Source organism: Canis lupus, chromosome 32 (genome assembly GCF_048164855.1).
Source record: "Canis lupus baileyi chromosome 32, mCanLup2.hap1, whole genome shotgun sequence".
Lineage (NCBI taxonomy): Eukaryota > Metazoa > Chordata > Mammalia > Carnivora > Canidae > Canis > Canis lupus.
The window spans coordinates 12,572,018-12,587,349 of record NC_132869.1 but is presented as its reverse complement, the minus strand read 5'-3'; the positions used below and the strand labels follow the sequence as shown (position 1 = coordinate 12,587,349).

Here is a 15,332-nt window from a genome sequence, read left to right as displayed (position 1 = left end):
CTGTTACTTAGGCCAGTTCCCTTCCAGCTTTAATTTTTTTTTACTGTATTTAGAGTATAAATTGCAAATATAATACAAAAAACTTTTTGTCAGAAAATGAATGAGAGGGACACCTAGGTGGCTCAGTGGTTGAGCATCTGCCTTTGGCTCAGGGCATGATCCTGGGGGCCGTGATCAAGTCCCACATCAGGCTCCTCGCAGGGAGCTTGCTTGTACTTCTGTGTCTCTGCCTCTTTCTCTATGTGTCTCTCATGGATAAATAAATAAAATCTTTAAAAAAGAAAGAAAGAAAAGAAAAGAAAAGAAAAGAGAAAGAAAGAAAGAGAGAAAGAGAGAAACAGAAAGAAAGAAAGAAAGAAAGAAAGAAAGAAAGAAAGAAAGAAAGAAAGAAAGAAAAAAAGAAAGTAAATGAGAAAACTAAATCCATAGCAAGTTAGCCACACTAAGAAACTATGAATATATTCTTTGAAGTTAAATTTCTGTATGATAATTATGCCATCTAGTGGTTCATTTTTTACTGATTTTTTTTTTGCATTTAAAAATTTTTTCAATTTTAATTTTGGTAAAAAAACAAACCATAAAATCTATCATCTTTACCATTTTTAAGGGTACAGTTCATTAGTTACATATGTTCACGTTGTCATGCAGCAGATTTTCAGAACTTTCATCTTGCAACAATAAAACTCCATATCTATTAACAACCCTCTTCTTCCTCCTGTAGCCCTTGGTGACCACCATTCTACTTTCTGTTTCTGTGATTGAGACTCCAGAGACCTCATATAAGTGGTAGAGAACTGCCACGCTGAGAATGCCAGCCAGCTGCTTTCTCTGTGAACCATTAAGCTCAGGTGGAGTTTTGCATCTGTTCCCTGTGAAAATTTCCAGCAGAAATAACCGTGGCCAGAAATGTGGAACTCTTTCTTTAGCCTCGTTTTAGGGAAAAAAGAAGTTGCCTTCCTCTTGCCCTTCTAAGAAAATGAAAGAAGAGGTCACATAATCTTCTTCTCCCCTGATGTGTTGGTAAGGGCAGCTGCAGCTGGCCTTAATCTCTCTATGATGAGAAAGGGAGCAGAAGCTTTCAGCTCTTTGGAGGAGATGGTAGGAGTGGGATGAGGTCATTCTCACCAAAGCTGGATGCATCCTTCTTGTGCACGAGATTTCTCTTAGTGTCACTTGGACAAAACAATTTTTTTCCTTTGGATATCACAGCATAGGATCCTGGCTTGTTATTTGAGTAGTAGACTATCTGGAGATCCCATTTGAATGCAGCTTAGAAATGGGAAGCTGAAGCAGTCCATAAACCTTAGACCAGATCTACAACTCAAAGTTCTCTTTCTTGTGCAGAGCACCAGCCTCCCTACATCATTGCAGTTTTGCCTCGATATGTGGAGATCCGAACATTTGAGCCAAGGCTTCTGGTCCAGAGCATTGAATTGCAAAGGCCCCGCTTCATTACCTCTGGAGGGTAAGGAATTTGTTTACTGTAGCTGCCATATTATTGCAAAGCTTTAAAATCACCTAAGTCATCATAAAGCCTGTGCTCTTTTGCTAATATTCTTATTCCTGCCTCCAGATCAAACATAATCTATGTGGCTAGCAATCATTTTGTTTGGAGACTCATTCCTGTCCCCATGGCAACCCAAATCCAACAGCTTCTCCAGGACAAGCAGTTTGAATTGGCTCTACAGCTCGCAGTAAGTGTTATTTCTGAGATTTGGCTGTGAGTCTACCTCTTCATTGTTCCCCATAGTAGGTGATTTTGATTTAGTTGTTTATATTTAGTTTGGACTGGTAGAATAAGCACAGAGCTGAAAATTAGAGGACCTGGATTCAGGATTTGACTCTGCCATTAAATATCCATTTAACTCTAAGTAATTTCGCTTTTTCAGATTGCTTATCTGTCAAATGTAGAATGAATGCCAATTATAAAATAGGACCTGTTAGAATTTATAAAACAATAAAATAATTTAATAAATATGTTACAGCCTTGAAAAATTAAAGAAGGTGCAAGCATTAAAATAACAATCAGAAAGTAAAACTATGGTCTGATTGAATGTAACAACTAGAGGGCTTTTTAAAATCTCTTTCAACAGTAGATCCCTGTCTTTGGATAAGCAGGCCTTCTTCAGGTATTCTGTAATCACCTCAAGTTGCTGCATTCAGTAGGGCTGCTCTCTTACATTTATGGCTGTCACTGTCCTTGAATGTTTGCAAGGATATGCACAGCCTCGTAGCGCCCATGCTTTTGTGTTGGTGATTCTCTCATTGCCAGCACACTTCTTGGAGACTGACTTCTGATACTTGTCTTACTCTTTTAAATATCCTCAGTGGTGATTATTGTCTGTAGAGAGTGGATTTGTTTTGAGGAAACAACCGAAGGTCATTCTGATCCTAGACATTAAACTGGGCAGTCCTAATTTAGTAAAAGAGAAGATTTTTTTTGAAGATAATATTAAAAAGCATTGTTTTTAGAGTATATTGTAAATTATTTCTGAAAGGAAAACAGTGGTCACAAATTTTGGAATTTGTGTTTATAGTCACATGTGGTAGATACTTTTGAAGGGCAACATTTATCTTGGATGTATACATTTTCTTTTTTTTTTTTTTTTAAGATTTTTTTATTAATTTATTCATGAGAGACCAGAGAGGGAGAGAGAGAGAGGGAGGGATGGAGACAGAGACACAGGCAGAGGGAGAAGCAGGCTCCATGCAGGGAGCCCAACGTGGGACCTGATCCTGGGTCTCCAGGATCACAACCTGGGCCGAAGGCGGTGCTAAACCACTGAGCCACCCAGGCTGCCTGGATGTATACATTTTGTTTTTGTTGTTGTTGTTGTTTGTTTCTTTTTTGTTTTTTTGTTTTTTTTAAATAATAAATTTATTTTTTATTGGTGTTCAATTTGCCAACATACAGAATAACACCCAGTGCTCATCCCGTCGAGTGCCCCCCTCAGTGCCTGTCACCCATTCACCCCCACCGCCCTCCCCTTCCACCACCCCCAGTTCGTTTCCCAGAGTTAGGAGTCTTCATGTTCTGTCTCCTTTCTGATATTTCCTACCCATTTCTTTTCCCTTCCCTTCTATTCCCTTTCACTATTATTTATATTCCCCAAATGAATGGGACCATATAATGTTTGTCCTTCTCTGATTGACTTATTTCACTCAGCATAATACCCTCCAGTTCCATCCACGTTGAAGCAAATGGTGGGTATTTGTCATTTCTAATGGCTGAGTGATATTCCATTGTAGGATGTATACATTTTGGATCCAATCTTAACAGTTAGACATATTTAATATGCCATAAAGATAGTTTCTGTCTTGAGGCATTTCATTTCAGTATCTTACTAATTTATTTTATTTTTGCCACTCATTCATTGCCCTAAATTACTTTATTTTCATTTTTAAAATAATAAATATCAGGGTGCTTGGGTGGCTCAGTTGGTTAAGCATCTGCCTTCAGCTCAGGTCATGACCCCAGGGTCCAGGGATCACCCCACGTTGGGCTCTCTGCTCAACAGGGCATCTGGTTCTGTGTCTTCCTCTGCTCCTCCCCCTCAGCTCATGCTATCTCTCACTTTCTCTCTCAAATAAACAAAATCTTTAAAAAGATAATAATAAATACCCAGTAACCCACCATCCTACCCAAGAAAAACAGTTTATATAATCTATATGTTCCTCCCCATCTCATCCTTCTGCTTCCCCTCCAGACACAGCCATTTTCCTAAATTTGTGTTTATCATGCTCTTTAAGAGTGTGTTTCTTGCTGAAAAATCTCAAAATAACAACCTAACTGTACACCTAAAGGAGCTAGAAAAAGAAGAACAAACAAAACTCCACACTAGCAGAAGGAATGAAATAATAAAGATTAGAGCAGAATTAAATGGAATAGAACCAAGAAAAAAAAAAAGTAGAACAAATCAATGAAACCAGGAGCTGATTTTTTGAAAAGATCAACAAAATTGATAAACTGCCAGACTCATCAAAAAAGAGAAGACTCAAACAAAATTAGAAATGAAAGAGGAGAAATAACAATTGACACAACTGAAATATGAAGAGGATTATAAGAGAATATTATGAAAAATTATATACTAACAAATTGGACAACCTAGAAGATGTAAATAAATTCCTAGGAACTATAGCCTCCCAAAAGTGAATCAAGAAGAAATAGAAAATTCTAACAGACTGATTACCACCAATGAAATTGAATCAGTAATCAAAAAACTTCCAGAAAACAAAAGTCCAGGACCAGATGGCTTCACAGATGTATTCTACCAAACATTTCAAGAAGTTAATATTATTCTCCTCAAACTATTCCAAAAAATAGAAGAGGAAGGAAAGCTTCTCAATTCCTTCTATGAGGCCAGCATTACTCTGATATTAAAAACCAGATAATGATGTTACAAAAAAAAAAAAAAAAGAGAACTACAATATCCCTGGGTCAATACCCCTGACGAACATAGATGCAAAAATCCTCAGTGAAATACTACCTCACTGAATCCAACAGTACATTTAAAAAAAAAAAAATCATTCACCACAGTCAGGTGGAATTTCTTCCTGGGTTGTGAGGGTGGGATTTCTCCCTGAGTTGCAAATCTTCCTGATTTGCAAATAAGTCAGTGTGATACATCAATATGAGATAGGATAAGAACCATAATGATCAGTTCAATAGACAGAAAAAACGTTTGACAAAGTACAGTATCCAATCATGATTAAAAAAAAAAAAAAAAGGTTTAGAGGGAATATACGTCAACATAATAAAGGCCATGTATGAAAAACCCATAGCTAATATCATCCTAAGTGGGGAAAGCTGAGAAACTTTCCCCAAAGGTCAGGAATAAGAAAAGGTTGTCCACTCTTATTCAATGTAGTACTGGACGTCCTAGCCAAAGCAGTCAGACACAAAAAGAAATAAAAGGCATCCAAATCAGTAAGGAAGAAGTAAAACTATCACTATTTGCGGATGACATGATACTGTATATAGAGAACCCAAAAGACTCCACCAAAAAACTACAAGTAATAAATGAATTCAGTAAAGTTGCAGGATACAAAATCAATCTACAGAAATCTGTTGCATTACTATACACTAGCAATGAAATAGCAGAAAGAGAAATTAAGAAAACAATCCCATTTACAATTGCACCAAAAAGGATAAAATACCCAGGAATAAACTTACCCAGGAGGTGAAAGACCCGTACTCTGAAAACATTGATGAAAAACTTTAATGACACAAATGGAAAAATATTCCATGCTCATGAATGGAAGAATTAATATTGTTAAAATGTCCATACTACCAGAAGTAATCTGTAGATTCAATGCAATCCTTATCAAAACCCAACAGTACTAAAATTTGTATGTAACCCACAAAAGACCCAAATAGTGAAAACACTCTTGAGTAAACAAAAAAACAAAGCTGGAGGAGAGGTATCACAATGCCAGATTTCAAAATACACTGCAAAGGTGTAGTAATCAAAACAATATGATACACAAAAATGGACACATAGATCAATGAAACTGAATAGAGAGCCTAGAAATAAACCATGATCATATGACCAATTACTTTGCGACAAAGTAGGCAAAAATATACAATGGGTAAAAAACAGTCTCTTCAACAAAAGGTGTTGGGAAAACAGGACAGTAACATGCTGAATGAAACTGGATCGCTTTCTTACACCATACACAAAAATAAAGTAGACTGAAGACCTAAATGTGAAAAATTTTTTTTTAAGATTTTATTTATTTATTCATGAGAGACACACACAGAGAGGCAGAGAGGCAGAGACACAGGCAGAGGGAGAAGCAGGCTCCATGCAGGGAGCCTGATGTAGGACTCAGTCCCTGACCCTTGGATCATAACCTGAGTCAAAGGCAGAGGCTCAACCACTGAGCCACCTAGGCGTCCCCTAAATGTGAAATCTAAAACCATAAAAATCATAGAAGGGAACAAAGGCATTAAATTCTCCGATATGGGCCACGGCAATATTTTTCTAGATGTGTACCTTCAGACAAGGGAAACAAAAGGAAAAATAAATTATTGGGACTACATCCAAATAAAAACCTGTGCAGCAAAGGAAACCATCAACAAAACTAACAGACAACCTACAGAATGGGAGAATTAATTTATTGAATATGAATGACATTCAGTAAAGGATTAGTATCCAAAACAAAGAATTTCTACAACACAGCACCCAAAAAACAAATCACCCAACTATAAAATGGGCAGAAAACATGAACAGAGATTTCTTCAAAGAGGACGTACAGATTGCCAAGAGACACATAAAAAATGCTCAATATCACTCATCATCAGGGAAATGCAAATCAAAACCACAATGAAATATTACCTCACACCTGTCAGAATCACTAAAATAAAAAACATAAGGAACAACAAGTGTTGGTGAGGATGTGGAGAAAAAGGAACCATCGTGAACTGTTGGTCGGAATGCAAATTGGTGCAGTTACTGTGGAAAACTCTGGAGGTTCTTTAAAAAATTAAAAACAGGGCAGCCCGGGTTGCTCAGCGGTTTAGCACTGCCTTCAGCCCAGGGCCTGATCCTGGAGACCCAGGATCGAGTCCCACATTGGGCTCCCTGCATGGAGCCTGCTTCTTCCTCTGCCTGTGTCTCTGCTTCTCTTTCTCTCTGTGCCTCTCATGAATAAATAAATAAAATATTAAAAAAATTAAAAACAGAACTACCATATGATCCAGTAATTCTACTACTAGGCATGTTTACCCAGAGAATACAAAAACACTAATTCAAAAAGATATATGCGCCCCTATGGTTATTGCAGCATTATTTATAATAGCCAAGATAGGGAAGGAATGTAAGTGTCTACTGATAGATGAATGGATAAAGAAGGAGTGGTGTATATATACAGTGGAATATATATTCAGCCAAAAAAGAATGAAATCCTGCCATTTACAATGACATAAATGGAACTAGAAGATATAAAGCTCAGTGAAATCAGTCAGAGAAAGACAAATACATATGATTTCACTCGTGGAACTGAAACAAAAGGACAAAAGAGGCAAACCAAAAAAACAGACCTCTTAACTGTAGAGAACAAACTGATGGTTACCAGAGGGGAGGTGAGTGGGGGGGGGGCATGCGGGGAAGAGGTGATAAGGACTAAGGAGTGCACATGTTGTGATGAGCATAGAGTGTTGTATGGAAGAATTAAATTGCTACATTGTACACCTGAAACTAATATCACACTATGTTAATTATACTGGAGTTAATAAATTTTAAAAGTTGATTTCTTGCTAGTCATTACATATATATGTGTGTTTGAATATGTTACTTAGTTTTTGAAGTTTAAAGGGTATCATGCAGCACATAGCTTTTTTAATATCTATTTTCTTCACAGGAAGGCCTTGGATCTTTACAGGGATCTTCCTGCTGCAGGTTGTGTGTTTAATCTTCGGTAGAATAGGTGCAAGTGGGTTTCCATTTTTCCTTCTCTTTTCTAGACTTGTACTTACTAGATGTTCCACGCTATGATGAAAGAAGGTTAGTTGATAACATCTCAGCTGTTGAGGAACCTATCTGGGATAAATAAACCAAAAAACATACATGAAACTTTGAGAGGGTGAATACATATTAAACTCCGCCATTGACCAAATGTGGAGCAAAATTTTAGCCAGAGTATAGTTCCCTGTGGTCTGGACAAGGCATCCCACAGGTGGACCGCTGAATAAGTGGTATCAGGATCAGGTGGGAAAACAGGGAAAATTAAGAGCCTGAGGAAGTTGAAGAAGTGAAAATGTGTGGAAATGATTTGGAACCATCCTGACTGGAGCGGAGAGTGATGCTTGAGTGTCTGGGAATAAGCTAGAGAAGGAGGCTGTGCCAGGTTCTGAAAGCCTGTAATGCACCAAGAGGGCTTTAGACTGGGTGTGGCCATGTGGTGATGGTGGTCTGGACTAGAGTGACAGCTACAGAACAGGAGAAGAAAAGAAGGGAAAAAATGCAAAGACATTTTGAAGGAAGAAATTAAATGTAGTAAAGATTGGTTAAAAAGAATGTAAGAGGACCAAAAGGTTATAAGGAAGAAAGAAAGATAATAAATAGCCATGTTAAGTTAGCTCTTACTGCAAACAGGACTGTTCACAGCTGTGTCAGCTACATTAAATGCCCTTCATTCCTTGAATATGCCATGTTCCTTTTGTCACATTAGGGCATCACACATGTGCTGCCCTCTTCCCTTCTATCAGCTGACTGGCCTCCTCTGGCCAACTCCAGCTTGGCTCTGTGTCTCACGTCACATTCCTCCTGGCTTCCTTCTCAGGCCCACCACTCAGACTAGATTGGGTACCCCTCCCATGTGCTTCTGACCTCACGCTGGTTTTGTTTTAGTTTTGATTTTTTTGTGTTTTAAACTAAACTCTAGACTTTATTCAGTTTTCACCAGTTTTCCCGTTAATGCCCTTTCTCTGTTACGGTTTCAGATCCAGAAATTACGTTGTATTTAGTTGTTGTGTTTCCTTAGTGTCCTTTAATCTGTAACAGTTTCTTAACTTTCCTTGTATTTTCAAGACCTTGACAGTTTTCAGGAGTACTGCTCAGGTATTTTGTAGAAACTCTGTTGCCTTATAATTGCATAGTTTCTTCTCAGTCTTGTGGTTAGAATGTTAGGACAGTCCATGAGGGCACATGCCATGTGGCTTGTCTTGTACACTTTGGCATGTGGACCTCCCAGGATGTTGTCTGATACATAGTATATACTGAATAAATATTTGTTGAATGAGTGAGCTCTTACCTATCCTACTCTCTTACTAGGAAATGAAAGAAGATTCGGACAGCGAAAAGCAGCAACAGATCCATCACATCAAGAACTTGTATGCCTTCAACCTCTTCTGCCAGAAGCGTTTTGATGAGTCCATGCAGGTCTTTGCTAAGCTTGGCACAGGTAACACATGGGTTTGGCCTTGGTTGGACCTAATGGAGTGAGGTGAAACTGGAAAGCATGGGAGAAATGGTGCTGGATGTCTGAGACCAGGGAAAGTTTCTGCTCATCTCAGTTGATCCTTGTGCCTCACAGGATCCTGTGGATGGCCACAGTGGTTATATATTTATAGTCCTCATCTTGTATATCTGGTCTCACCCATTAAACACAGACTTCCACTATCCCTTTATTTACAGTAGAGAGGCTAGGTCTCTTTCCAGTGGCTGGAATGTTCATACATGGCACCCCAGGCACTCCTTTTTATGTATATCGAGGTACAGGCATTTTTGCTATGATGCCTTGAATGTGGTCCAGCAAAACCTGATATTCTATAATAAATACTCATGGGAAATAACAGGGCTTATGGGAAAAATGAGGTTGAGACAGACCACTCAAGACATAGGCAGCCTTTTATGTGGAATACTAATGAAAACAATAACAATCCTACTAAAATTAAATTCCCATTGATTTTGGTACTCAGCATGTCAGTGCTTTGCAGCCTTAAATCCTGAGGCTATGCTTTTTTATGTGGAATACTAATGAAAACAATAACAATCCTACTAAAATTAAATTCCCATTGATTTTGGTACTCAGCATGTCAGTGCTTTGCAGCCTTAAATCCTGAGGCTATGCTTTTTCTTTTAAGATACACATCTTTGAGAATATTTGCTTCTAATAAAAACTAGTTTCATCAAAATAAAAAGTCTGATCTTGGATATAGACTTCTTTGTGAGACCCCCCAGAAAATGAATATGTGGGGAACATCCTTGCTTTATTTTTACTCTCAGCTTTTCCAGGTGGTTTAACTTAATAGAAAGTATAGTGGTTTTTGAAGCTTCTCATCAGCTCAAAAGAGGTCATTTCTATAGGACTTTCAGTTCTTTTCTTTAAGGTCTCCCTGTGTAGTTAAGGCTTTCTCTTTAATTGTGAAGAAGCTTGCCTGGTCACTTCAAAACATTAACAAGCTGGAGAAATTTGCATACAAACCAACACAACTTTTTAAGATTTTATTTATTTACTAGAGAGGAAGAGAGAGAGCACAGAGGGAGAGGGAGCAGCAGACGCCCCATTGAGCAGGAAGTCCAATGTGGGGCTTGATCCCAAGACTCCAGGATCATGACCTGAGCCAAAGGCAGATGCTTACCCGACTGAGCCACCTAGGTGCCCCCCTCAACACAACTTATGCCTCATATCATTCCTATTTACCAGCTGTGCATGAACTCATTCACATGAAAGAAACTCAAGTTGTAGCAGAACAGAGTGTACCTGGGATGCCAAGTCAGAAAACTGTTTTGGAGGCATGGAATAGGAGCAGAAAAGTTTTGTGGAAGGATGTTTCTTCTGAGCAGAGGGAGGCTAGCCAGATGGCTGGAATATACTACCAGGCCCAGTGTCCTTTGGTCCCCATAGTGTAGGGTGGACTGGGCCCAGGTTTGCTTTCCTGCCCCTCCCTTTACTTGTTCCACAGATAGGCTTCTTATAAGGGGGGCCTTTTTCTACCCCTTGTGAATGAGGAAGAAGCTCTGTCTGTTCCCACTGGGGACATACGGCCTTTAAGTGGGCTTTATCAAGTTTGTGAACCACCCTAGACTTAATGTAAAATATTTTTCATATGTGAGTTTTTCTGAAGAGAGGATCGGTACTTTTTATCAAATCCCCCAATGTTTTAGATCCTTAAAATGTTTAAGAACCAATATTTTAGAGTTATTTCCTTGCGGCAGCCCACAGCTTATGCATAAAAAGCTCTAATGCAAGATAGCAAGGTAAGTACTATAGGTATTTGTACTAGGGTTTGATAAGACACTGCATTGAGGCCATGGGGCTTTGGACTCTTGGTGGTCAAGCATAATGCATGGAATGGCAAGAATGTGAATAAGATAGTTTTTATATATTTTTTAATATTTTATTTATTTGAGAGAGAAAGAGCATGAGAAGGGATAGGGGCGAGAGAGGCAGAGGAAGAAGCAGACTCCTCACTGAGCAGGGAGCCCCACATGGGACTAGATTCCAGAATCCCAGGATCATGACCTGAGCCAAAGGCAGACGCTTAACCGACTGAGCTACCCAGGCACCCAGTTTTTAAATTTCTTGAAATCCATATTTAGATCTTGAAATTGAGCCTTAGATTCTTGAATTGGTTCACATACTATATATATTCATTACTTAGTAAAAATTTTTATCAAGCTTCTATCATGCCTTGAAGACTATTCTGGGTACCAAGTAATGGGGCTTATATTCTGATAGAGTGCAGACAAGAAAATAAATTAGCAAATTTATAATATATTGGGAAGTCAAATTAAAAAAGGGATCCCTGGGTGGCACAGCGGTTTGGCGCCTGCCTTTGGCCCAGGGCGTGATCCTGGAGACCCGGGATTGAATCCCACGTCGGGCTCCCAGTGCATGGAGCCTGCTTCTCCCTCTGTCTATGTCTCTGCCTCTCTCTCTCTCTCTCTCTCTCTCTCTCTCTGTGACTATCATAAATATATATATATATATATATATATATATATATATATATATATATATATATATATGGAAGTGGTAAGTCCTAAGAAAAACAAAGCAGGGGAATAGGGATAAGGAGTACTGAAGAACTGAAGATAGGAATTAGGATTGCAATTTAAGATAAGATGATCAGGATTGCAATTTAAGATAAGATGATCAGGAAAGGAGTACTAAAAATAGGAATTAGGATTGCAATTTAAGATAAGATCAGGAAAGATAAGATCTGAAAAATTAGGGTCTCAAGGAAGCTATTTAATGAAGTGGCAGAGTCTGGGGAAGTGCCCTACAGGCAAAGGGAATGGCTAGTGCCACGGTGGTGAGGTTGGAATGCTGCCTTGTGTGGTCCAGGAGCAGCCGGATCCATGTGGCTAGAGCAGAGTTGATCTGTTGATCAGCATAAGGAATATGCAGTTGATCTGCATAAGGAATATAATCCCATTGTCAATTACTAGTCTATATTACTGGGATTCAGTGTATGATAATATAATCCTCCACTCAGTGAACATGTGGCCCAAAGGCAAATCAGGTAAGCATTGTCAGTGCCAGCTCTACCTTCAATTTTGGGCTTCACAGATAAATAAGACCCGTTATATGTCCACAGAGAGTTTGCATGTAAAACCATTCAGTAAAACATTGTGAAACAAGTGTAAAAGAGTTCTTCAGGATTGTGGAAAAGTAAGTTAGGAGGTCTTAAGAGGAAGAGAGAGAGGAGGTGACTGGGCTCTGGAAGGTAGAAGGAAAAGCAGAGCGTAAAGGAAGGAGGGTGACAGGAAGACCCAGTGATGGCTGAGGGTCTGTGAGCCACAGTCCAGTGTGAGGTTTGTGGTACTTAATAGGTCATATGAGAAAGAGATGTTGGGTCCAAATTTTAGAGGACCTTGAATACTGTGAGGGAATTTGGACATTGTATTGTAGGCTTCAGGAGACATCACAAGTTTTTAATTAGAGCGATATGGTTAGAGCCATATCTGTAGACTCTGTGATGAGGGGGGCTGACGAAGCCTAGGCAAGGGCCATATATTCACTCCAGGTCCCCAGCAGTTATCTTCGTTTCTTAGACTGTGTTTCTGTGTGGCCATCACATAGATCTGTCAACTGCCCCATTCAGGTGGCACTTGTCATGAGTGTCTTTTTCACATCATCATAATTCTCAGATTTTAAGGAACACAGTCTTCCTGGCTTGGCAGAAATATGGTGACCCAGGTTCCTTGGGAACACTATGGGTTCTGGAGGGTTCAAGGCAAGATTGTGAATTTTTCTTCTGGTCTGCTGGCCTGGAGCTCAGCTCCTTGTAGAAGGAACATGGCCTTCTCTTGTTCCTCCAACTTTTTTTTTTTTTTTTTAATGAAAATCAAGTAATGCTAGGACAAAACATTTGTTAAAGTATTAAAGGAAGAAAAATTTACTCTAGATCTTGATTCTCGTTTTGTCTTTTTCATCCAAGCTTTTTCCACATATATACATCTCAATATAATTATAATCAAGACTGTATATGCTGTTACAGCTTTTGTTACTTAATATTGTTAGTGTTTTTCCATTTTGCTGTGTGTACTTTATAATTATAATTTATAATGATTGCATTATAGTCTTTTAGTTAAATAGACTATAGTCTGCTGCTGAAGGAATTCCACATTGTTTCCAGAATTGCACTGTTACAAATAATGCTCCCTACGTGACCTGTTCATTCGGATGTCTTCTCCCTTCCATCTTATAGATTGTTTTCTAGGGCAAACTCTTAGAAGTGGGATTAGTGGGTCCAAGTGCTTTTTTCCTTATTGAGGTAGCAATATTTTTTTGCCTTGGCAGTGTAAGAGTGATTCAGTTTCATAATATTGCAAGCACCGGGTACTATATAAAAATTTTTTTACTAATTTTACTAATGTACTACTTTGATTCTTAATGTGACAGAATGTTTTCCCACTTATTTATATTTTCTTGTCATTTGTTCATGTCTTTTGCGTATTATCTGATGAAATCTCTTTATCAATTTATGTTTTAAATAATTAATTATAAGCCTCTTGTCATATATGCTGCAAATATATGCCCTAGCCTATTGTCTGGCTTTGTTTTAATAATAATAATTTGTTTTAGTCATATTCCTTTTTTGACATAGTTATTTTATTTTTTAAGGCTATTGATCTTTTCAGCTTTAATGTCTTAGCAGAAAATTTTTTCTCCTCCACTTTCAGACAGTTTGTAAATTTTCAGTTCTAATTCTGCATATGTGTATGTGTGTATACCTTGGAATATGGAGTCAAGCCATTTTTGTACTGGTTTAGTGAAATGTATATATAAATAGTGCTCAAATTATATAAGTATAGAGCTCATTGAGTCTTTATGAACTTAGAGGCATTCTTTAAAAAAAAAAAAAAATTAGTCTGAGGGTGCCTGGCTAGCTCAGTCGGTAGAGCATGCGACTCTTGACCTTGGAGTTGTGAATTTGAGGCCTGTGTTGGGTATAGAGATAACTTAAAAAAAAAAATCCTTAAAATCAATCTGGAACTTATTTTGCTATAGTAATAGTCTTGTTTTATTTGATCCTCAAATTGCTGTGCTTCTTTCTGGGAAATCATGTTTACCTCTATGTAGATCCTACCCATGTGATGGGCCTATACCCAGACCTGCTGCCCACAGACTACAGAAAGCAACTGCAGTATCCTAACCCACTGCCAGTGCTGTCGGGGGCTGAATTGGAGAAGGCACATTTAGCTCTGATTGACTACCTGACACAGGTAGGTATGATACAGAGGAGTATGGAAGAGTTTACCTGGGAGTTCCAGCACCTGCTTTTCTATTGCAGAGAAGTGAGGGCCTTCTCTCTACAGGCATTCCATAAATGAATGATGTAAAAGTGATGGTGCGCTGAGCATATTTCTTTCTCCTTCATCTCCCTGCTCATACCAGTGAGCTGCTTGTTGCCAAATCTTTATACCAGGAAATGTATGTGATTTCTGGTAAATTTACACTAAGCTGTTATGGGAACTAAAAAGGATAGATTTTAGTTGATAAGAAATACTAAGTTTTTTGAAACACTTTTTTGGAACATACATACTTGTGGAAAAATACTTGCTCAATGCAGGAGACTGGGCAAACACAGAAAAGTATAAAGCAAAAGTACAAGTCACCAATATCTCTACCACCCAGAGAAAAATCACCAACATTATAGTGTTGTCCTTTAGACCTCTAGAGGCATACCTCCTTTATTGTGTTTCACAGATGCTGCTTTTTTTTTTTTTTTTTTTTACAAATTGAAGATTTGTGCCAACCCACATTGAACAAGTCAGCACTATTTTTCCAATAGCATTTATTCACTTCGTGTCTCTGTGTCACATTTTGATAACTCTCACATTTCAAACTTTTTCATTATTGTATTTGTTATTGTGATCTGTGATCACTGATCTTTTATGTTACCATTATAATTGTTTTGGGATGCCACCACCTGTGCCCATATAAGATAGGAAACTTAATAAATGTTGTGTGCATTCTGACTACCCTACCAACTGGCTATTCCCTGCCTCACCTATCCTTTGGGTCTCCCAACTCCCTGAGACATAATAATATTGAAATTAAGTCAATAACAATGGGGGCAGCCTGGGTGGCTCAGCGATTTAGTGCTGCCTTCAGCCCAGGGCGTGATCCTGAAGACTCAGGATCAGGTCCCACGTCAGGCTCCTTGCATGGAGCCTGCTTCTCCCTCTGCCTGTGTCTCTGCCTCTCATTCTCTCTGTCTCTCATGAATAAATGAATAAATAAATAAAATCTTTAGGGGGAAAAAAATGGCCTCTAAGTATTCAAGTAAAAGGAAGAATTGCTATTTCTCACTTTAAATCAAAAACTAAAAGTAATTAAACTTAGAGGAAAGCATGTCAAAAGCCAAGATAGGCCAA

At 38.4% G+C, this 15,332-nt stretch overlaps 1 protein-coding gene across 2 annotated transcripts in view; it reads left to right on the top strand.

Annotated features, from left to right (window-relative positions):
• VPS39 (VPS39 subunit of HOPS complex) overlaps positions 1-15,332 on the top strand; it is a 47,105-nt gene that overhangs the window by 19,424 nt on the left and 12,349 nt on the right. For both annotated transcript variants that reach the window (XM_072808693.1, XM_072808691.1), the window contains 4 exons: positions 1,345-1,465; positions 1,574-1,694; positions 8,775-8,904; positions 14,035-14,177. In XM_072808693.1, the coding sequence (XP_072664794.1) occupies positions 1,345-1,465; positions 1,574-1,694; positions 8,775-8,904; positions 14,035-14,177 (515 nt within the window). The remainder of the gene's footprint in view (positions 1-1,344; positions 1,466-1,573; positions 1,695-8,774; positions 8,905-14,034; positions 14,178-15,332) is intronic.